The following is a 24713-nucleotide window of genomic DNA, read 5'->3' as shown; positions in this document are numbered from 1 at the left end:
TTTGGGTTTTTGTTTTTGTTTTTCTTTCTGCTAAAGCACATATGACACGAGCGAACAAACTTCCACCTGTCGATCAATCTTCTCATGAATTTGTTAGCCAGTGAGCAGAATGGGTAGATTTGTTCTAATCCACTTCCCCCAAGATCGTGTTCTGCCTTTCCATCCTGTTGCAGCTGGAAATACATCGCGATTCAGCAGTTAGATTCTCTTGAAGCGCTGCAGTACCAAAACAAATTTCATTAAATTATGCTTCAGTTGGAGATAAAGACCATTATCCGGAAAATAAGTCTTACGGATCAGATCTTCATACATTTGAGAAGCTGAAGCCTAAATGTTTTTCTTTCCATTTCACACAGATTCAAGGACTTTAATCAAAATTTATCATGACATATCCAGAAAATTATGTCCTGCCAATGACCAAGAACAGTCCGAGCTACAATTTGATCCAGATTGCCTGCAAAACGTAATAATTTACTCTGCGTGATATCATCTCTCCTTACACCTAATTTCATCAATTAGTTTGTGAGATGTCCAGCTAACAAATAAACAAATAAACATGAGTGTGATTACATTACGTCCTTGGCGAAGATAAAAAGAGTGATTTTTCTTTCGTGTTTAGTAATGTTGGCTGTGTTTTATGATGTCCAGAGAGGAAACAGATGATCTGTCATGTGAGTTAAATGTTTGTCATGTTCAAATTTATTTAGAAAAGTGTTTTCAGCTCCCACAAGTGATTTTTTTGTTTTGTTTTGTTTGTTTGGGATTTTTTTTGTTTCGTTTTGTGTGCAAATTTGAGGACTTTTTGTTCCCCAAGATCATCAAATACAATTCTCCAGTACATAAAAAAAATCCTCAAAAATCATCTATACTTGAAGAGGATCCTTAACAAAGACACATTACATACGCATGTGAAAGGATGTGGTAGCGGGAAAGTACAGACTGGAAATACACCAGCGGAGTACAAGCGCAATTTACTTTCCACCACGTCAAGACACAACTAGCTCCCAAATACATCAGATTTACATTACATTCGTGATTGACAGTTACATGCAACATCCAGCATGAGACTCCCTTAAACTAACTGGTTGCCTTTGGGACTGCTTTTGACAGAAGCCCTCCCCAGAGAGTTATCTGTCAGTTCTGGTGGATGTTAAATCAGGTCGTGTTTCTGTTCTGAGGTTAAAATCACAAAAATGATTGAAAAGATTATTTCTGCCACAGGTCTATTCTTCCAAACAGCATCACTCTCTGCCAGTTGTCCAGCCTCCAACTTCTCTGGCAAGCCGCAAGTCCTTTTTCAAACAGTTATGGTACAAAAACGCTCACAAGGACCTCTTGTAAGTAGAAAATGTACATAAAATGGCGTATGTATGTGCCAAACAACCAAGAGTATTCCGTTTCACTTGTGCAGGTTTGAGAGGCAAAATAAATAAAGACTACAGAGTCTGCCAAATACTTAAAACCAGTTGATGAGGCAGAAGATTGTTTGTTCTCTGTCTTGTTAAAAAGAAAGCTAGTCGCACTGCCAAGAGTAAAGAAACACAAAGTTATGTATACGAAAACTTACTTTGGTTCCAATATTTTATTCATGTTTAAACTTGGAAGGGCAGCTGGGTCAATGAAGTCCAGATCCAAAGGGACTGGAAGACCTGAACCAGTGTGGTTAAAGGTTAGTGACAGACTCCAAAAATGGCCTCTAGAAGACATCAAATGGAAATGTCAGAGGTCAGCATCTGACTAGGTTCGCTTGTGGTCACTGAACATAATAGGAACCACCCGTTTGACACGGGAAAAAAAAATCAGGAAAAGTTAATTAGGTCAGTACCTCCTATTCTGAGGATATAACTTCATTCATGCTTCAATCTTGGTGTTCTTTTACATGATTTGGCAATTTATGCTTTCATGTCACAGAAAAGCTGCTTGTTTTGTATGATGATAGTGAACTTAATCAAATAAAACAGGAAAAAGTTAACACTTATCAATATGCATCTGTTCCTAAAAAGCAACTTAGAAACTTCAAACCCATTTTATTCAGATGTTATAGTAGCAAAATATCGCTGGCAATGCTTCCTTTCTTCATCATGTCACCATCATGTGTGCAACCTTACAATTTGGCAGACGGAAAGTTTACTTCTCTACTACCAGTCAATAAATAAAATTTGATTGAAATCAGAACTTCCTTCCTTCCCAAGGACATTTTGAATAATTTTCAAATTTACAGTATTTTAAAAACCTTCCTTTGTGATTTAACCTGTAAATTGATTATTTCTCACCTGAAAGTCAAATCTAAATAAATGTTGGCTAGTTTCCACCACTGAAGTGGATATCGCTGTTGCACTGCTGAGGAACTGGACCCTGATTCACACTTGCGGGGGGTCTGGACTCAAACTCCACTCCGCTGCCTCCAAACACGTGGGTGGTGCAGACAGAAACACTGTCTGGTTGTTACTGATACGATAACGCAAAAAAACTAGCAAGAAGAAATCTGAGGGCTAATTCATTACCCTCCAGCTATCGCACCGCAAATTGCAGTCCTGTCAGTTCAGGCAAAGTGGAAGCAGCTAAGAAGCCAGCAGGACCTCGTATGTCAGTGGGAGCCAGTCGAAGCTATAATGAACCCAGTTATCATATTGGTTTTGTCTCTTGATAGCCAGTTTTATTACCTCTGCCAAAGAGGTTCAGTTTCACTTCTGTTTGCTGGTCTTTATGTCCTTCAGCAGGATTATCAAGAAACCTTGGTGGGGGGCTGCTGAATAGGTCAAGGAGGAAGCTATTACATTTGGGGGAAGATCCAAATCAGAAGGAAGATCAGGGACTTTTTAGGCTGTGGACCAGAGGCATTAGGTTGTCAGTTTATCTTATTGGGGTTTTTTTTTTGGGGGGGGGGGGGGGGGGAGACGACATACGATTGCGTGTAAAGCACTTTGCCACAAATATCCAGAGTCAAGACGAAAATATTTCACTGCTCGGAGGTCCATAGCACAGACAGCAACACATTGTGGAAGCTTAGAACTGCGATGTTGTGTTTGAAGGCTGTTGGCTGGAGTTTTCATTACATTGTAAGATAGAGTGAATTTGTTTGAATGAGGGTTCAAATGCTAATTGTGTGACATCTCGAGGTTTTGCCATGTCGTTGTCAAACTTGTCTACTATTACACAATGTAACTTTCTAGGCAGAAAGACATGTTTTTTTTTCTGTCTTCAAATGCGTATCTGAAGTCAGGTCTCAGAGGGAGCAGCTCCAGCAGGCAGCCCCACACATCCCTTTCCCCGTCCAAATCAACTAGCCCTTACTGGGGGACCCTGAGCCGTCCCAGGCAAGCATGGAGATGTGGTACCTCCACCTGGTCCTCAGTCTACCTTATGGCCTCCTCCCAGCTGGACGTACCCCAAAACCTTCGCAGTGAGGCGCCCATGTGGCATCCATACTACCTGTAGACGGCCAAACCACCTTAACTGGTTCCTTTCAAAGCTGAGGACTGGTACTACAAGTCCCGCGCTGAACCCCTAGCCGGTCCCAGAGGGAGACACCAACCACCCTCAACAGAAAACACATTTTTACAGCATGTACATTTGCTCCGTGACCCTGCAGTGAACTACTGCATGATTCTGGTGGAAATGAAAACAACCATCTTGATACACCCCATTCCCGCCACATTTAACGAGTTCCTCTAGATGCAATACAGGAAATGACTTCACACAGTTCAGTAGGGGCTTTATTCATTTAATTTATTAAGATGCTACATAGTCCAACCAGGTAGGATTGTTTTATACACCAGAGAGACTACTTGACTAGGAATATTAATCTTATTCTCAGATAGACTTATTTATTTATATACATACAAAACAGTGTCCCGACTGCTTAGGGTGATGGTCAGAGACTCTTGGACAAGTCAGTGTAGTGTGTTTTACAACCAGGCCTGGATCAACAAGTATTTACATCTTTGCCAAATCCGACTTGGAGTATCAAATTGGTGGCAATGGAGCAGGACGGTGGTAAAAGTCAAATTCAAAGTCACAGAACTGCACTTTGTGATTCTTTGAGATATTTTTCTTGTGTAAAATATTCTGATACTCCAACCAGGATTCAAGGAAAATCTTAATTTTCTGCAATTACCATATGATGCAGGTCTGACACCCCAAGATGGGAGTTTACCTCAGGTCTGCTCTGCCCTCCCTCTAAGCAGCAAGTCATCCTCAAACCAACCAATGTACAGAGATACAGTAGAAACACACGCTCATGTTTACTTCAGCTCCTTCTTTGTCCTCAAACACTGAAACATTGTGATTTTTTTTTCATTTGTGTTGCAATTTAGCAATGGGGGAACACTTCTTCTCACATCATTTGTGGATTCTGTGACATGAGAATGCGACCAACTCTGCTTTGCATCAAATAGACACTGTTTATTTCGTTTTCCTCAATATGCAAATTTGGAAATGAAACCATTTGTTTGCTTATTTCATTTTATTTTAGACCAAAAATAATCATCGGCTCTGGAACAGTACAATGTACATCATGTGGTCCCTCAAGGCTATATAGCGATGTTTCCCCCTCCCCGCCAACCTTTCCCTCCACAAAAATTTGAATAAATGTCGTATGCTGCAGGAAGATCAAAGGAGACACACTTTTTAACCTAAGTGCAAAATGAACACAACTTCAAATGCAGTGAGGATATAACATTTATGATAAATGTGGAACAAACACCAAAACTTAACACATGCCTGCAGTGGAGTGAAAAAACAACACAGCGAGATCACCAGCAGTGGAAAGTTGGTGCAGGCAGCTTCAAACACTCAGTTGAGCTTGAACATACATTTGCCCCAAACAAACCTGATGTTAACAAATGTATGGCTCAGTAGGAAAATATGAGGCAACACAAAAAAAAAAAAAAAAAGTTGAAAAAAAAAAAAGAAACAAAACAAAGGTCCTTTGTCAGGACATTGAAACAAGATTTCATCAATGTTGTCAAGGAAACACAACCATTCTACATGCCCAATTGTGGTTTCTCATTACATGTATGCATGATCTCCGCCGTGTGTACGTATGCAAATGTGCTGCATATACACCTCCATCTTGGCCTGAGAATAACTTGCTCAAACAGGTCACAAGGCAAGGCTTTCATCTGGTGAACACTGACAGAAATGATTGAATCCCTACAAATCTGGAGCTCATTTCATTTAGCTGCAATAATCATAAATGCTTTTACCCTAACAGCAACAAAAATCATAAAAATGAAACAAAAAGAGAAAAGATGATCAGAAAAATGTAGTTGTGCAAACCTACAGCCAAGTGACATTTATCACCATTCTTAAAAAAAAAAAAAAAAAAAAAAAATTTAAATAAGATTCAAAAGTCCAGATGCAAACACTTGTGTGAACGCATGCAATCAAAACGTCTCCCCACTAACAAACGGGGATGCAGTGAGCACTGAGTGGCAGGTGATGGGAAGAAGTGAAAAGAAAAAGGACACAAGGAAAGAAAATACCTCTGGTGTAGTGCTTCACACACTGATCAAGGTTGTTCTACAATCAAAGACGAGTCGATTTTACAAAGTCTCTGATTGGAGGAGTCAGTTTGGTAGCCCTGTGTGTAACCCCGACTGTCTGGATCATCATCCTGATAAATTCCTTCCTTAAAGGGGGTTTAGCTGGAAGGAACACCTGGATATACTGTACAGTGGTGGTAATTACGTATACATATACATAGGCTGAGGCCTCCGTCATTTAGAAAAGAAACAACAATACACTAAAATGACATTCGCACAATTGCAAACTGACTCAATCGCACCAACACTACCTCGCCAGTGTTAGAAAACCCATTGGTATGAATTACTAGCAATAAATCATGTTTCCATTACCCCCCATCCACAGAACCAGTCATCTGTATTCATGAGACTTTGGGAAGAGGGCCAGAACGATTATGTGATGATTACGTAGAGGCAAGACCTGTAACAGTAGGTTTGTTCATAAGATGAATCGTTTTTCTTTTTTTCTCATACATTACCTTTGACATTTTTACATAAATGAGACTGAATCAAAACTAGTCCCACCCCCCCAACCCCACCCCCCCCAGCAGATATGGCATTTCTGATCCAAAAACCCAGTTCCCGTGTTTTGTTTTCATCCCCCGAAAGCATGCTGCGGCCGAGCGACCTCTGCTGCGCTCTACAAGACCAACTTGCCCACGATGACGCCCACCACAAAGAAGAGCATAATGAGGGCCACAGAGCGGGCGCTCAAGCCCTCCTCCTTCTTCATGACAGCTGAGGAGTGCTGAGACGACATCATGTTGCTCTTCCTCATCCGCAGACCATCATCCTCCTGAAGACAGTCGAAAAAAAGTAGAGTGAGGTTAAAAAAAAAAGTGAGATATTTAAATGGGAATGTTTAAGTACAGAAAATAAAAACAGAAGAAAAGACTGACAGCTTGTCAATCAGTCAGTAAGATAGGACCGTGTTTATTAGCTCAAAGAAAGAGGATCTGCTCATATCTTCATTTGAACCAATCTTCTGATGACCCCAAAAGGCGCCAGGCTTTAACACACATCATTTCCCAGCAGCGGGTGGGGTGGGGTGGGGGTGGTTGCTCTCTGTTAGTTTAATCCTGGCCGCAGGAGCAGCCAACAGTCATTCTGCCTCTGGCAAGATCCTGACAGGGAGGTGGTGTTTGCAGGAAGACGACTCTGTTTGTGGGTGCTTGTTTGTACGTGTGTCTGTGTGTGTGTGTAACTATCTTATAACCAAACCTTTCAAAAACATGATTAAAAAGCCTAATCGAGGGCATATTTATTGATTTATCTGACAACTTCCCGAAATTGCAGCCGTTTTGTGGTTGCCAGTCACAGCATTCTCGCTCAATATTGTAACCATTCAAATAATTTTGGTCACTCTGAATGCTTTTGACAGGGCTGAGCTTGAAAGTTCCTGTGTCATCAACTGATTATGATTAGCCCATTTCTTTAACCATGCTTGACTGAAAAATAAGTGGTGGTAGTGGTTATTGAGGCAGTGGTAGGAACATCAACATTACACGGTGTTGTCTTCACTTGATGCAAAGCAACATGATGTATAGTGTGTGTTTGTGTTCTCTAGCACCACCTAGTTGACACAGGAAGGGATATTTGCTCCACAGTGCACACACTGGTTTGCCCCTTACAGGGAACAACCACACCCTCCGGTGTCAGGAGCCATATGTTTGCCTCGGAGGAGGTATGCGATCTCTCAGTGCTTTCTAATTGAATATAAAATTAGGATTATGGGAAACATGGAGTTACAACACGCAGAAAAGGATACGTGTTAAAGTATGAACGAAATAAACTTCCTCCATAAATGAATCTGACACTGATGACAAAAAAAAAGGCAGCACGTTTGACTCAGTCAAGCAGATGATTGATTGATTTACATTCTAAAGGGAATCTGAATCTCTTTGAAGTATTCTGAGGTTTGTATTCACCAGCTGGGCTTGGATTACAAGTGAACATAACCAATAACCATTTTCTTTGAAGGAGGAGACTAGTTAGAGTCTTTACTTTACCACTAAAGACATTGAAAATACAGTTAAGTGGGTGACCTTATCGTGGTTGCTGAGTCACCTCACTCACCCTGATCTGTTTGTTTTCTTCCCGTAGCCTCTGAGCCTCCATCTGCAGCCTCTTACACTCCTCCATGATCTTCTTTACCTCCCCGTCATCAAGGGTGGAGCTCATGGACTTTGGTGGCAGCGAGGAAGACTCTGACTTCAGCAAGCTGGACGACATCATCTTGTTGGACTCCGTGTCATGCTGTAAGTGGGTTACAGGAGGAAAAGTTAGACTTCAAGAAGTCGTCTGTTGCTAAACTGTTTCCATGGTGATTGAGTCAAATGCCTGGCACACTGGGAAAACTGTGAGAATAATTTGGTGGACTTTCAGACTTAAATATGCAGTACACATGTATGTATGGAACAGGAAAAGTCTCCTATCTCGACATTTTTGGAGGAGATCACCCAGGGATGCCTTCCATAAGTGGATCAAGATGGTTTCTATCAGCATTACATCTCGCTAATGGACTCTGTGGTGCACAGAGCTGACTGGGAGCCATGTGTATGTATCACACGGCTTATGATGAATTGAAAACAACTACCATAGGTCATTTTCCCTCCTGGTGCTCATGAAGCCAGTAGACTCAGCACATATCATGATAGATAACGTCTCCACAGCCGTGTGGGGTCTGAGGAGAATCGCAGCAATAATAAACTGAAAATGGACAACATGGCCCTCTGAAGAGCTGTTGATGTGGAGGGGAGATGGAGCTGGGTTTGGAGGAAAGTAGGACAAGATGAAGATGAAGAGAAAAAAAATACAAAAATAGAGAAACAGCACAGATGAGATGTAAAGATTGACAAAAAGAAAGTCAAAGGAAGGACAGTAAAAAAGTGACATAGGCAACGTACAGAAGTACGAGAATATGCTTAAACTGAAAGTACTATCAGCTTCACCTGACTCTGTAGCACTGACTAATGTGTTCACAACAAAAGCAGAGCACATTGTCCTCATTTGTAATTAACACAGCATCATAGTAGCAAGTCAAGGTAGAGCTAATTACTCAACTACTTTAAGCCCCCTCTGAAATGTTGTTTAAGTATACCAAAAGCAGTGAATGCCCTTTATTTGACAGTACTGCCATCCATTATGTGTGACAAAGTCCAGTCTCCAGAGTCAAAACCTCCAGAGTTACTAGAATAATACAGTAAGTGCCTGTTTTCATGTGCATTTTTTATCTCCCCCCCCTCAAAAAAAAAAAAAAAAAAATCTTTTGGGGCGAAGCTGGAAAATCTAAAAAGCCTCTTTTGTATGTATGTGGAGATGCTGCCAAAAAGAAAACCCAAAAAAGTGTTGAAAGAAATCACGGTATGCATGAAGCATGTGACTTCAACATCATCTCAACCTTCTGAGCAAAAAACTCATGATCCACAGGAAACACTGGCCCTCTTTGCTCATGTTCATCACATGGTTTGTTCAAAATTTGACTGGTATGCACTCTCTTCCTGCTGTTGGAGAATTGGCACCATCAAATGGTCCAAAGATTCACATGACAATTATAGAAAGATGCAATAATTGGTATGACATTTTGATGAATCCCTGGGGGCAGAGTTATAATTGTGATTCAGAAAAAGCTGGTAGGAAGCTGTGAGCTGTGCAAATTTGTTTCTTCTAAAATCTAATTTGCAGAAGTTACAATAAACTCCACAATGAGAGGAGGAGGGGATGAATGGGCTTACCGTCTTTTCATTCTCCACTGGCATCTCAAAAACACACCTCAGCTTAGAGTCCATCAGCTCCTCGGGCTTCGCTTCCTTCCACTGCAGAGACGGACACCAAAGTAAAGAAAGAGAAACTACTCTGAGGGAGCTTCAAAGCTCCTTCCCAAACACTTGAAGGGATTTGTACTCAAAGACATTATTTCTCTCAAATTTTGCCCACAATTTTATATTTTATTTCAGATCCCCATTATTCACTACCTAAGCAGCAACTATTCTTCACTCCCTGTGAGTGTGCACTTCTCCTCTGCCAAAAAAATAAAATCCATCTATTGCACAGGTGTTGTGTGTCAATGTGGGGGGATTAAAAGCCATGATAACTACACAGGTAATATTCACAATCAAAAGATCAAAGTTTTACAAGGATGATGTGGACAGTGTGCAATACACTATAGTCAAGTCCAGCTCTGTGTCTGAATGCAAGAAAAAAGACTGCAGTCACATTTGAGTGCACACAATCTTCACAATCACCGCCTTAGATTACAGAGCAGGATGTCTGGGATTAGGTCTATTATTTCAGCAGGTAAAGTTTAGTTAACATGAAGCAAATATAAACATTCAAGCTTCTCTGTTACCTGAGAGAGCAGACATGTTGAGAACTGCATGGTGAAGCCTCCGTACGCAGCAGAGCATCAAAAGACACTCACTCGTCATTTCCAGTGGATTGTTTTGCACTGATTCATCGTATCTCTTACATTGTATTGTTTTGTACTTATATTTTTGTTGGGGCGCCAGAGGCTCAGGAGGTTGATCAGAGCAGTCAGTAAATCTGAAGCTTCCCAGTTTGAGTCTGGCACTGAGGAAAACAGCTTTCTTTTTCAAGTTGTTAAACACTGAGTGGAAAAAATAAAAATCAAGAAATTGTTATATGGTAATGTGTAGCCTGGTACCATTTTCTTTTTGTAGAGTAATTCACAAAATAATCATCAAAAACGTATAATTGCACAGCTGCAATCAAATCCAGGGCATTACATCTTTGGAACGATACCCAGCCCTCGCCCTCTGTTAGCTATGTTCAGTTATTCAATGTGTTTTGTGAAACAACAATGCAGGGAGGACTGCAGTCTCTCTGCTGTGTGCTCTTCCTACAACCACACCTCAAAAGCTGCTTTCAAGTCTAACCTCTGTTACAGTCACAGGCTTGCACAATCACCCACCGGGGCTCAGCTTTGGGCTGGGGCTTTGTTGCCATCATTCAGGTTGTCTGTGTGTGGATCACAATTTCAAACAAAATCCTCTTGTTGGTATGTTAAAGATAATTTACTGCATGTGTGTTGGCCAGTGACTGCGAAGATGACTGGCTTTAAGGCTTCTCATTGTTCTTTTCAATATGTCGTCATCCAGGAAAGGAAATTCCCAATCGACTCTTTTTTTTTTTTTTTTTTTTTACAGTCTAAAATCTTTCGATGCATTTCGTGTCATGTGAAAATCGGGGTTGATTGCAGTATCTGCCTCTGTGAGTGACTGTGTTGCATCTGTGTGACAGGCATGTTTGTTTTAAAGCTCATGAAAGCGCTTTCTGGTGAAAATGTGTTTCAAGGAGATGAGATACACTCACCACTCCCTCCATGTCCGTCATGTCGGGGGGTGCTAGCATGGACTGGACCATGAACTTGTGTTTGCTCTTCTCATTAGGGTCGTAGTCAAACGGCTGCAGCATAACTAAAAGACAAAAAGGGGAAATTAGAAATTAAACACTATTCTTCAGGGTGAGAAGTATTTGAGTTCAATCTGTATTGTTCTTTAGTCTTGGATAGAGAAATGTAAAACGCACGCAATAAAATTCACGTCAAAGTGGTAGGACCTGTTACAGTGAAACAGACGGAAAAGAAGATAGAAATTAACAGCCTGATATATATGAGGGGTTATAAATTACTGGGGCAGTTTTATATGACATGAAATTAAAAATAATCCTACAAAAGGAGGAATACATATTTAGATGTGGCGTGAAAATAAGAGCATGACTATCTGCTTGTTATTAAATATTGGGGTCCTTTAATAGGTACTGGGATGGAAATTAAATGTTGTGGTGCTGCAGAAATTTCCTGCTGACACACATCTTACAGAAACAGAAACAAAATTCTGATAGATACAGACCCCCACAAAAATCTAATAGTACAAAATACATATATAGGAAAAGTTATTTGATGTACATGGGCCTGAGGAGCCATTCAGGGGCACAGAGAAACCTTCCCCGTGCACCTATACAACAAGTTATTGAAATCATCTTATCAATGATAAGTGGGGAGGATAAGTGAAAATGCTGTAAGCAGGAAGCCCCCCACTGGGCTATCATCATAGTCATTTTCACCTCAGTTCCAATCCACGGGAGCCTTTGGAGACCGTGCCAAACAAAGTGCTTGTTACCAACACCAAACTACAGCAGACAAACACAGTATAGCTCTGTGGAGCAGCACAGAAATAAGAAACAAATCTGAAAATGTTGCCTGACAGCATCAATCTTCCATCTCTTCCAAAACTCTGCTTTCACTCCTCATATTAGGAAGAATTAGAGGGTATCAAAAATCCATGTATCTGCCAAACAGTAAACTGGGGTCTACAGGTCTTAAAGGCTCTGGACTCATAAAAACTATTGGAGATATTTTGTTTTTATTTTGTGGTATTTTATTTGTGTTGCCATGGTCACAAAACAGTGACGAGCCAACCAATACCCCAGGGGGTAATCTATCTCTCAGCTTCCAACCCTGTTTTTTTTTTTTTTTTTTTAATTTCTTGAAATGACAGATTTCCCTAACAAAAAGCAGGTGCTGGGTTGGGCTACTACTTTAACCCGTCACCACATTAGTCAGTGGTGTGTTATTTGATGTCATTCCAATGACTAGAAATGCACTTTAAAGCTGCAACAATGATCACTTTCTTATGTTGGCATTGGGGTCTGGAGGTACAGAGAGGATGGCTCAGATGACTACTGATGGTCTTCCTCTCCTCTGACAACAGTTTTGGATCAAGGTGTAATTGAAAGACATATTTTGACATCTTTACAAACTATGGCTAAAATGCCTGTGTTCTTTGACTTTCTTTAGAAACAAATGACCTCCTGATTTCAAAGTCGGAATAAGCCATTAGGATGGTTTTCATATACGGCACATGCCAATTCTCCCTAGAGTGGAAACCATCAGAGATGTAGTTCACCGTTACTGCAATCAGAGCAGTTCAATATCACAAACCAGAAACAGACGGCGTGGACAGATTGTGAACGTCCTGTTTCAGTCAGGCCCAATTTGCACAGCAATCCACCTTAGGTCCGAGGGGACAATATTGGAGAATAGAGGCAGGAAAGCATGTAAATTCTTTGCAACACAGTATAACTTTAAAGGGCCTTTAGCCAAAGCCTGAGATGGAAAACATTAGACACTGCCACCGGGGGAGGGAGGGGGGCTTAAATTATCTTTGATCAGCCTTTGAACATACATTAGCAAAAAGCTACTTTAATGACATGTTTTAGTATTCTTACTTCACACTACACAATCATTTATAATACTCAAGACACACACAGTCACGCTGGATGGTAATCGCTGGCCTGCTTGTTGATGATAAATGGAACCATTAGACCGGTGAGGTTTGGAGGCTAGAAATCTTTCTTGTCACGAATTATTTGTGCCCCGTGACAAAAGATACTCAACAGAATTAGCAGTAACTATTTGCTTTAAAGTGCTAACAGAGGTTCACCCAGGGTTCCTCTTCCTAGATTACAATTCGCTCTCATGACGACCACACAAATGAAAAATGACTGACAGGGATTTAATTTCAAATGGTATAAAATAGCCTCACATTTGGGGAGCAGAGAACCAGAGATTATCTTCTTGAAAAATTACAAACAATTACTTGATTAGTGGTTCAGCTTTATAGCAATGGGTCTGACCACAGCTAGATTCCCTTAAAAAAAGATAGACACAGTTACATGGTGTTGTGATTTGGCCAACCAGTGCCTGAGATTGTATGCCAGATTTCGAAGTTCAAACTGTTCAGTGACATTTTTCTGACCTATTTAGAGTGAATTCTTGGCAGTATACTCTTGTGTAATCAGTTGTTCTAGTGACAGAAAGGACAAAACTGCACTGTCATAAGATAAAAGCTGAATTGCACAAGTGTTGCTTCAAGTTATACCACAACCGCAAGATAAGATAAAATGATGCATAACACCATATGGCTCAGTATTATCTCTCTATGCCCAAGTTTTACAAATTAAAGGTGCCACCTGCACACTTTTTTCAAGGGTTCTCAAGGGTCAAAGTTCAGCCAAGTGTGAGAATAAAGTACAGGAGCAGTCAAGGGTAAAGTGAACCAGACTTGTTGACACACAGATCATGAGGGAAAACTCACCAGCAACTAAGAGCTAACTCTTACAAAACCTATTTGAATTTCAGCCTCTTGGCCAAACATACTGGATTCTGCTCTCCTGGGTACACTGTATTCAGTGTTATTCAACAGTCAAAATATTATCTAGTCACAGGAAAGTCTATTTCAGTGTTTTAACATAAACCTCCCCCAAAATATCAACAGCGTTTAAATCTGACTCCCTTTGGAAGAAACTGGTTGCAAATTAGGAAGTGAAGAGATGAAGTTCTGGTGTGAAATAATACTTGGAAGTAGTGCTGCATGATTATCAAACCACGAATTACCGATAAAAATTTTCAGCTAATCGCTAATAGCAAGCTAATGGAGCATATTCAGCTCACTAGAATAAAATAAAAATCTATATTGTAGCATGTTGTTTTTCTTTCTGCCTTCATTGGAACGTTCACATGTCCTGAGTGTGTCAGACAAACTTCTGACATATTCCCAGTAGAAGCTCAATATTTGTGGACACAAGGATTTTTGTAACACTCGTGGCACATATTTTTCCACTGGATGCTACATGACGCCAATCATGCTCAGCAACATTCCTGTGGTCAACGCTACGTTTGACAGATTCAGTTACAGCTGGTTTGAGCTTCAAATGCACCGTGTGTATTCTCAGCTAAGCCAGAAAATGACACATCGTGAGTTTGCAGGGATCCTGGGACTGTTCCCTCTGGCTCCGCTGCAAAGAAACGTCTATGTAGCTTTTGTGCTGCTTTCTTTTTAACAAGCATAACAATAAAGCACCAAGACTCCAAGATGGATTCCTTACATATCCTATGCACTACAGTGAGTGACAAAACGGAATATAACAATACTTGGGCCCAAATACCACAGCATGAAGACTGTGATGTTACTTTAGAAATGTCTGTCATATAAAGAATATTTTCACTTACAGGGATATTACTTTGCCTGTACTAGAATACATACCAAACATTTATTTCTTGCACTTTGAACAAGCTGCACAGATTTAAATCAATTAACTGTAATTGTTTTTTAAATACCAGGAAGCAAAGAAATTTGAAATTGACCACAATAATTGAACAGCAACAGTAAATCAATATCCATTACTACATTGGAAAAACTTCTTATGCAACTCTTATTTTGTCACTGCCACTCACACAAGCATAAGCACACACACGCACACAGTTATGTGTCAGTTATACTGACTGTTTAAGATAATAAGGACTACTTTTAAAACACATTTTGCTCACAGTTCCAATGTCCATTTACATACACATACATTTTGGATTAGTCACAACCATAGCTAGCTACCTTTATCTGCCCAAACAATCCTGCATGAGTTGAGGTCTATAGTTTTGATTTGACCCATTTTTACATCAATAATGTTTGTTTTTTTTGTCTTTTCCCCAGTCTCAGTCTCAGTGAATAGCTCATGATGCTGTTGGTTAGCACACACGGTATTTCGTGACCAAAAGATATTGATTAGCATTACAGACGTGTTCTTTATATAAGTGAGTTGAAATGATCAAAAGCCATTACTGTGGAGCCACACTAATTTTGTCTCACCCTATCAAGAGCAAAGCATTGAAGGGAGAGAAAGAAAAATCACCTGTGAAGTTTGGATTTGCAAAGCCCTTAACACACATCTGTTTTTTTTTTTTTACACTTTTTAACATTATGTATTCAATTTAAAAGCACATTTTCCTGCAAGAAGAGATCCTACAACTCCTCATTATCCATGGCATTGATTATACAACGCAAGAACAAGTTGTCCCCGAAGACAGATTTGACAGAAGAAGGCTACAGAACACTCCTACAATGTTTGTCCTGTAGCAACTGTATTCTCATAAACTCCTCCTGGGACCCAAACTGGTGACCTTTTCAGGTTAATAAGGTTGAAAACTGATGATAACTGACAGAGCAGGCTGTGCTGATTTGTCGCCCACTACCGACTGCTGACCCCATGACATAGTTTGCAGTTGGTGTCACCAGATAGGCTAGCTTGTAAAATGAGTCTGAGGTTGGAAACCGTCTGGAAACACTAGCCTGTACCTGACTCTTTAGAAGTGGATGACTGAGAATGAGGCCCGCGAAGGAGGACTGTGGCACTGCGGCAAGAAGAGGAGGGAATATTTGGTTGAAGCAGAGGTAAAAACTGTTATTGATACCGCAACCACTCTTACATATACGTGTTTAGTTCAACTACAAATAAAACACAGAGGTAAAACCATATTTAAAAGTCACAGGTATTATGACTCGTGTCATTATCATAGCAAATCTCAATGAAAACAAAAGACACCGACACAGCTTACAAGATTTGATACCCTCGAGGTTTTGGTTTTTTTAAATTTTGCCCAACCAACAATCAAGAAAAGGAATTTGATGGCTATTCTCTAAGCAACCAAATCATTTCACATGAATAGCTTCTAGATGTTTAAGGACCATGTAAGTAAACCAACAAAGTAAAACCACAGGATACTTTCATGTGGTTCCAATTCTATTCCACTTCCCCCTTTATTACCAGAGACGTTGATTGAGGTGCCTGCATCAATGATTCCACTATTCGGCCGCACACAGTACCGGCGCGGCGCTGTCGTCTTCACCTTGAAACACACATTCCTGTCTGTAGGGTTGGAGAGCTTGAGGTTTGTGGTGACCACGTCTGAGAATGGACCTAGGAAGAAAGGAGACAATGGAAAAGGCTTAAAGTTTGTCTTGTTTTGACTGTAGACAGACTGTAAAATTGTGAATGAGCTGAGCAAATGACATACTACTCAACAGAAATGAGCAGCTCTTAGTAAGGTAATCAATACAAATGCAGAGAAATCAGTCTAAAAAAAGAACACACACACGCGCCCGCGCACACACACACGCGTGCACACACACACGCGTGCACACACACATGTGCGCGTATTTAAAACCTAGTCCAGAAACAGGTCCAAAGAAAGCAGTTAGTTGCATTTGATTCAACGAAGAGTGTGGAAGGGGGACAAAGCACAGCACCATGTTACAGGAAACTTTCCTAATTATTTAACAGATTTTTCTAGAACAACTGTTATTATAGTTGTACTGTGCACACTCACAAAAAGCTGGATGACCGAAAAAAACAACAACCTGGGAATATTGAGATAAACAACAGAATGGAAATACCAGTAGGATGAGCCCTAAAACTGTGCAGCATGTATGCTAACACATTTAAATACACTATCAAAGTCTAACTGGATGTGAGTCTAATCTATCGCCCACATTTTGGACATTCTGTCACTTGTTCTCGTAATTTGACTTGACATTTGGATAAACAGAATTTTGCTGCACGTTCAACTGGTACATTTAGAAATGTTTCTGACTGGGGGTTGTTCTCAAGATAGATTATTCTAATCAGTTTCTAACATTAAACCAAAATGATTCGGGGTTCCAATGTTTTTCAACCTGCCAATTCCAATACTCTTTGTCCAAGACAAATAATTGACAGCATAGACTAACACTTTTGAAACTTTTCTGCCCCAGCTCTCATTAAAACACATCTCATTACCAAGTGCTCCAGGTTACTGGACAGAGTTGTAGGCCACTAGCCACTTTGCCTGTGAATGCTTCTCCAAACTGGGCATGTTTGGTGGGGTGATGGTAAGTGCCTGATGAGGTTTGTTGATCTGCAGTCATTTCTTTACAGCATATTTTGGATTTTTCTAATCATGGCCAACTAACCTGAGAACTGTCTGATTATAGTCACCAGCAGATCAAGGGATCCATCTCCCTAATTATTTAGATTCTAGTTCCCTGGGGTGAAGTCGGGGTGGGGGTGCCCCAGGTTGAGTATACTCTGTATGAGGGTAGAAATTCTTGTATCAATTAAGCAAACTGTGAGAGAGTGTACAAATCGATAAATCAGCCAGGCTTCAACTGATCACAGCCACCATTGTTGATGCAGACCACATTTCTGAGGCTTTTGCAAGGCCAGACGCATTAAGATTTGTCAACAATGCAGAAAAACTCTAACAAAAGCCAAAGCAAACTAACAGTGCCAAGTCTCAAAGGTAAATGAAGGTTGAAGCTCAGTTCAGACTTGGCATTAGGTGATACTTGGAGATCGTTCACTTATACCACATTCAGAGGTGGTCTCAGCACCTGATAGGGCCACATTCTTTAGCCATGTGTACTAAAATGTGACCTGAGCCACACTGAAGGGTCACCTAATCCACAGTGTCACATATAGAAATTCCACAATGTTCCTAGAGACCTCTGGTGTCAGCGGAGAAAAAAAAAGAGTGACATGTCAATTTGTTCACTTGCCCACATTTACAAATCAGAGTATTCAGGATCTGTGGCCACGGATTTGCAAATCAGGGCTCACTGCTCAATGATCGTATTGTTTGCATTGACATTGTTCCCTCTAGCTGCAGGGTTTATTATAAACAAGAGAGCTCTGTCTTCATCCAGAGACAACAAGGATGGTGGAATGCACTGGCCCAACATCAGTTTACAAATCCATGGGCACAGATGATAAATCCGACACAGTTTATAAAACCAGAGAGTACAGATTTACACGAGGCTTTTTTCCCTTTCTTTCAACTGACAGAGATATACTTTAAGCGTGTCAAACATTGTTTGGCTGTAAATGAGTGATTTGGTTTGCCCGGAACAAAACCCAGAATAGTTTTGATTTCTTATTCTTTTAATTTCTAGCAGCCAAGAGGTAAATTGCTGCATTCAGCAAGAAGGACATTAGGCCTTATTCATGACATGTCCTTATGCACAAATTTGTTCATACAGACTGTAGGACTTATAACCCTTTGACTTGTACAGACAAGAAACAAAGCCTAATGGCTATTAGCAACTCCTTACTTCTGACATCCATTGTATATTTCTTGTCATAGAAGTGTCTTTGGGAGCTTGGTTGAGTGCCAATCACAAAAGGTACACAAAAGATGTGATGGGTAAGGTTTCCCCTCTTTTTTTTTTTCTTTTTTTTTTAATTAAATCCAACATCTTATGTTGGATTGATGCATTTCTCAGTTCTTTCTCCAATCAAAGGGGTCGGCCTAACCAGACAATGACAACTTGGCTCTCTCTAGTGGACTGAAAGTCAATCCTTTTTTTTTGATATTCTGGCACCCAAAATTTGAGTTTGTATTTGAACATTTATTGAGAATTTATGTAATAAACATATCAAAGCAAAGCAATCAGCCTAGTCTGCACACCCTGTGGAGACTCCCATACGTAGCATTGTTGTGCGCGCACAAACATGGTTGTGCTTGTCCCATCAGCTGCCACCTCAAATAAAGTCTAAGACAATCTTCCATTCTGTTATTCAACACTACTGCTGTGCACTGCTTAGCACACTCACTCACTGACAGAAATCAAAATATTTCAATAATCAGGTTCTGCCCTATGGAATCTATTAACATAGGCATTCAACTTACTGATAATGACAGAAGAACAAATGTTCTTGCATTAATGCAGGGATAAATCTTAAATCTGTGTTATCACTTAAGCACAGCTTCACAAAACCGGTATTTCATGTTGTTAATATATTCCTATTTTTTCTGGCAACACTTTCTTTACTGACAGAAAACTCCAGGACTTCCAGAAACTGCATACTCAAACGTGTCCAGATAGCCAAAAACGGTGTTAGTCACTTCTGTCTATGTACCTCTAGTGAGAACAGAGCTAATTCATAGTCAAGTGAGGGGCTGTGATGAATTTACAGCATGACTTCCCAAACCCAGCAAACACATTGCTAGATACACATATTTCACATCAGTCAAACTCAGATAGAAACTATATTTCATTAATATAATCAATTAAAGCCATATAAAACAAATGTTATTCATTAAGTATTCATCACACGTCTATGAAGGAGGTCAAATTTTATTGACCTATACATTTAGCTGCCTGTCTTACATGTTAGTTGAATATAACGGTGATCAATATTGGCTTCTATGGCTTGACATTATTGGCTGTATGGTGACTTTTCAAAGCTGCTAAAGCTAAGAAAATATTCTTACAAAAAGCACAACGTGTGACTTCTTACAGAAGCTGAAGTGGTAATTTTTTTGACTGACTCTAGGTACCAAAATAACATTATATTCTTCTATTACAAACTCATAACTTTTCTACCATGTATTATACAGTGAGGAAAATATTTGCATGTCAGAGAGCCGCTCTTGCTGTGCAAGAAAACATGGAGCTGTTTCAAAATTAGCACAAACACCAGATTCAAGATAGAGTTTCAGTTCAGCAAACATCCAGAGCAACTGACACTTCCCTTCCCCACTGAGCAAAGACAGAGGGGAAATTCAGACCCTCACAAGGTTGGCTTGATATCTGAAGGCTTTTAATGAAAAGGACACACCACAGGCTTCTGTGCACCTGATCTACGACTTCCTCAAAGTTTCTGGGGATAACATCCAACTCACGGAAAACACAAACAGCAGTTGAAAGCCACAATGACGGGCCAACTATCATCTTTCAATCTTTATACAAACACCAGATAAAGAGTGGGCAGCTGGGTGTGTTTTGCATACATTATTATTTAAGATTAAAACAATTCAGCTGAAGAGTCAAATCCCTTCTTGAGACATTTGGTCCACAAATGAACAGAGCCAAGGCCCAAGATTAGCTTCTCACACACCAACAATGTGGGAAAAATCTCCTCATTTAAAGCAATACTAAACCTAAATAGTGTATTTTGCCTTTCAAGTACTCACAAATAGATGTTTTCCGCTCACAGACATTTTTCCTTGCTACATTACTTCTACGTGACTCCAGAAGTCAGGAATCACAAGCATATTTAACTTCGAGCAACTGGAAACCCTGGTAACCAACTACTAACAGATAACTTGTCCAAAAATGTCTGTTGACAAACTCTGGAACACATGCTCAGTAATCCCAAAACACTTTGAAACACCTAAAAGCACATGTTGCCTTCTACAGCACATGTCAAGTCAAGTCAATTTTATTTGTATATCGCAGAATCACAACAAAAGTTATCTCATGACACTTTCCAAGTAGAGCAGGGCTAGTACCACACTCCTTCCTTGTAGCCAGTTGGACCACCAACTGCAAACCATCAAAGGAGGGCAAACACTTCTGTAATAACTTCTGTAACACTGCCTGCAACAATGACACACTTGGTCTTTGCCAACAGCAAAGTTGTGCATGCTTATTTGCGTATAGAACGTGTGATCTGATTACAAGTGGTCACATGAGATGTGTGTGGAGACCACCGTGATGCCAGGTGTGAACTCACATAGTTTGAGCTGTCCACTTGTGAGCAGATCACTTAGGGTGCATGTTATTATTGCCGGGTCAGAAGGAGGAATACGATACGATGCTCTATATTCACCCCCTGCCATCACATTCTAGGGTCCAAATCTATGTTGTTCAAAAAATATATGCATCATGTATTAAATATCAAATATGAAAATTACTATTAGAAAACCCTCCAGCTGACAGTATAAAAGCAAAATGATGTTAAGGTGTTCAGGATTGGTAAGTAATTTCAACAACTCCAGGTGTCAATGATATAGTGAATGGTTTCAGACAGCATCTGCTCTGTTTTTCCTGATGTTTCACATTGCATTCCTACATGTTACTTTGGGGCCTGCGTATGGGCATGTGATTTATGCTATTGTCAAGCATGCCAAGTCTGCACATAGTTCCTTCTGTCTGGTAAACACTCATGGATCAAACATGACAACGTAACCCCAGCTGATTGGAGAAGATGTATAAGATGAGTCTGTTCAAATCATTTTAACACTCCAGTTTCGCTGCAGTTCCAAACCAACACACAAGGCCTATGGAGCTAAAAAAGCAGAGAAGATACGTCAGATTCCAGATTTTGAAGCTCAGTGCAGAGAAACTACTTTAGAAAAAAAAAAAAAGTGGTTCCTTCATAAACAGTTATAGGTATACATAATAATTTGGGGAATCATATGTATTATAGTATTTTTAGCCATCTGCTTTTGCAAAAATTGAACAAAACACAATTTTTCCAACACAAAGTTAAACCAGTGGCCATAATATAAACCTACTGTTACATTATCAAGTGGACATCTTTAGCTGGCGATATTTTAATCATAAGAAATGTGAAGAGAAGGCCAAAACCAATAATTTGACAATATTGCTTACAGATATCCCCTATACAATTAAAGCTTGATGTAACTTATCTTTGGGTCATGTTTGCTGCAAAACTGCATAAAACATTTAAAAGTGCCAGCAGAAGTGATGCTATATGGTCATGAATACAGTTATTGTTTCCTCCAATTGAATTGAAATCAAATAATAATAAAATAAACAAAATCAAATAATAAATCAAAATTATCTGCGTTTAGACTGGCCTATGAGTCTGTGTGTATGAAGCGCTTGCATACCTCAACCATTTTATTTTGGGGTGTTGAGCAGGGAAGTTTGAGAACCCCTGTTTTAACAGACAACTTGAAAACCCTATCGATGTGGTTATATATCAGGAAAATAGAACATGGACGATTGCAGTCGCACACATTAAAAATTAAGAGAACACACTCCTTGCTGTGAAACATTTACTATGATTGCAGCAATTTGCATGCCATTTTTCATGCTTAAGAGTTCTGCAGCTCCACAACAGAAACCTTGTTATGCCGGTCTGAGTAGCAGTTACGATGTTCACACAGATGCAGCACACCATCACGCTGCCTGAGGCCTCTGCAAAAGCTTTTATTCCTTTCTAAACTTTTCGTCATTTCTTTTGCCTTGCTCTTTTCCTCAAGTGAGCAAACACAACTTGCTAACATGTGTGCACTTAACTACTGTGAATACACTGAAACTGAAATATTGAACAAAATTCTAGGCAACATAGCCGCTGCTTTGGTCGACAAAAGAGGCACAATTCCGGGGGGCAGTTCAGATACAATTCACTCACGTCAATTTGGCCATAACCCATCATAATCTTCAGTCTTTCGTAAAATCCTGAGCAGCATTACATCTGCGATATGTTGGGTTCTATACATGCATGACTGAAAGTCCTGTTAAATCTTTGAAATATACAAGTAAGCTTAAAATACCGCTAGTCCTCAAAATCAAACCTCTGACGTTTACCACTGGATTGGTGAAAATGTCTATGACCATGTTTTAAAAATAGATGAGTTGAATACAATCAGTGGTGAAGTAGTCATTATTTCCACATCAGAGAACACGTGCTTGTATATTACTGCTTAAGCAATTCACATGCTCACTACGGATTATGACAATTTGTGGATTATGGAATGAATGCAGGTATTATGTATTACTAAACTAGTATCTTAGTTAATTACACAAGTTAGCAAGGTATTGCTTTGGGTGAATATTTAAGCAATGATGCATGATTTGATAACAGTTTAAAAGCCAGTGTAACCAATTTCTCATCTAATCCATAACCTGATCTGTACCTTGTTGCCTAATGATGAATCTTAGTGGCTCTTGTTGCACACAGGGTCCTATTTTTTTGTCATAGTGGTAATTCTAAACTTAGTAAAACATTGACCTACAGCTGATGTAAACTATATAGCCTCTAGCACCAGCGTATTAGGAGTAAATCTGGCAGGACCGCGGTGATAAGCAAACACAATAATATCATCATGTGGTTATTTAACATTATTTGGGCCTAAAGCAACGTGACATCTTGCAGAGCAATGCTCAGTGACTCAATAAAATGTCTCTTATTCTTAATAAAGCCTAAACGACGGTGACGGCGAAATGGTGATGAGCCGTAGCAAAAGTTGGCCAGTTATTCCGTCCTGCGAGCTGTCAGGTTATTAAATGTCAACTAACTGGCCAACAGGGTGAGACAGCCAATCAGAGGGCGAGCTAATGTTAGCTAGCTCCACCTGCTACGGATGTTGCAGCTTATGTGCAATGAAAGGTTATGTATTTTGGTGAAAAAATATGTCTTCGTATATCAAATGTAATTGTTATTTCTCAGTAGGCACATGTTTCGTGTCTTGCACTACTATGGAGGCAATTCCTCGGGGAGAAATGTGTGAAAGGGCCTGGATAGTTTAGCCTTCGAAAGCTAATCCAGCTAGCTCTCCGACTAGCTAGCTGCCGAGGTGTCAGTTGACCCACCGTCCTTAAGGAGCTGAGTTATTCTTTCAATACGCGGGCAATATTGTCAAAATGTTCACCGCAGCCTCTCCCACTGTTGATTAGCACAACATTGGCTTCGCCCCCCCGCACACACACACACACACACCTCCTCCGAACCCCGCTGGCAGGGGCAGATCCCCCGCTCCCGTCCAAGCCGGGCCCTCCCCCCTTACCTCGGAATTTTAGTTCGTGCTGAGGCTCCAAGAGCAGAACCTGTTCCGGCCTGGCCATATCCCAACAGCTGGAGCGGGGTTATCGCACTGCAACCAGTTCCTGTCGGTTACCCCCGAGTTTAGGATGTTGTTGAATGTAGCAACGTCAATGAATTGGCTAGAGCTATCCTGTCCCCCGGTCACTACTGTTACTCCAGCTACTGACGGCTGTTGTGATGCAGCAGGAAGGGAGTGAGAGGTAGGATGGTGACGTCACTGCCTCTGCATAGCCGCACAGCGTGGTGGGTGACGGGGTGATGGAGGGTGACGAGGTGCATCCAGAACTGCGACCCCACCAGTTCAGTTTAATGGGGGGAGGGGGGGGAATGCAAATTTTCAGTGCAAGAATGAAAACTTTAAGTACCATCACCAAATCATCTGCTGAGCTTTTATTATACTTTCGAATAGTTTACAGATTATGCAACATACATTATCTACTCAATCATTTTAGGTTAAACCATTAAGTTCCGAAACTGATTGTGCATTACCGAGAGGCTGATGATACCGTAGCTGCAGGACCTGAAGCTCACTGCTCACTTTTTAGGAGCCAACAAGACAGGATTTAGCTAGTGGCAGTAGTTTCTGCGTACTTCAGATGAATTTTGATCAATTCATTGAGTCCCTGTTTAGCTGAAAAAAGAAAGTTTCAGTTTCAGGAAATAATCTTGATTGTATATTCTGAATCTGTGGTCCAGATGACCCACTTTATATATAAGGGTCACTGCATGCTGAAAATTCAATCATATTTTGATAAAATAGGCTGTATACTGTGGTTT

General features: G+C 40.3%; 1 protein-coding gene across 1 annotated transcript; it reads right to left on the bottom strand.

Moving 5' to 3' along the window:
* Positions 1-5276: 5276 nt before the first annotated feature.
* Positions 5277-24159, bottom strand: vapb (VAMP (vesicle-associated membrane protein)-associated protein B and C). The gene is made up of 6 exons (XM_086199909.1): positions 23899-24159; positions 16146-16298; positions 10857-10960; positions 9260-9340; positions 7602-7781; positions 5277-6321 (listed from the first exon to the last, which is right to left on the bottom strand). The coding sequence occupies exons 1-6, from the start codon at positions 23954-23956 to the stop codon at positions 6166-6168; spliced, it is 732 nt and encodes a 243-aa protein (XP_086056035.1). The 5' UTR covers positions 23957-24159; the 3' UTR covers positions 5277-6165.
* Positions 24160-24713: the final 554 nt, after the last annotated feature.

This window comes from Aulostomus chinensis, chromosome 3 (genome assembly GCF_037954235.1).
Source record: "Aulostomus chinensis isolate RoL2024-O1b breed Wild chromosome 3, RoL_Achi_v1.0, whole genome shotgun sequence".
Taxonomy (NCBI): domain Eukaryota; kingdom Metazoa; phylum Chordata; class Actinopteri; order Syngnathiformes; family Aulostomidae; genus Aulostomus; species Aulostomus chinensis.
Note: the sequence above shows the minus strand (reverse complement) of the source record. Positions and strands in the feature narration are given on the sequence as shown.

Coding starts and splice junctions, on each gene's coding strand:
- vapb (XM_086199909.1), bottom strand. CDS start 23,956: ATGGCCAGGCCGGAACAGGTTCTGCTCTTGGAGCCTCAGCACGAACTA. Junction 9,341..10,856: donor TGACGGACATGGAGGGAGTG/GTGAGTGTATCT, acceptor CCGTCTCTGCAG/TGGAAGGAAGCGAAGCCCGA. Junction 7,782..9,259: donor CAGTGGAGAATGAAAAGACG/GTAAGCCCATTC, acceptor ACCCACTTACAG/CATGACACGGAGTCCAACAA.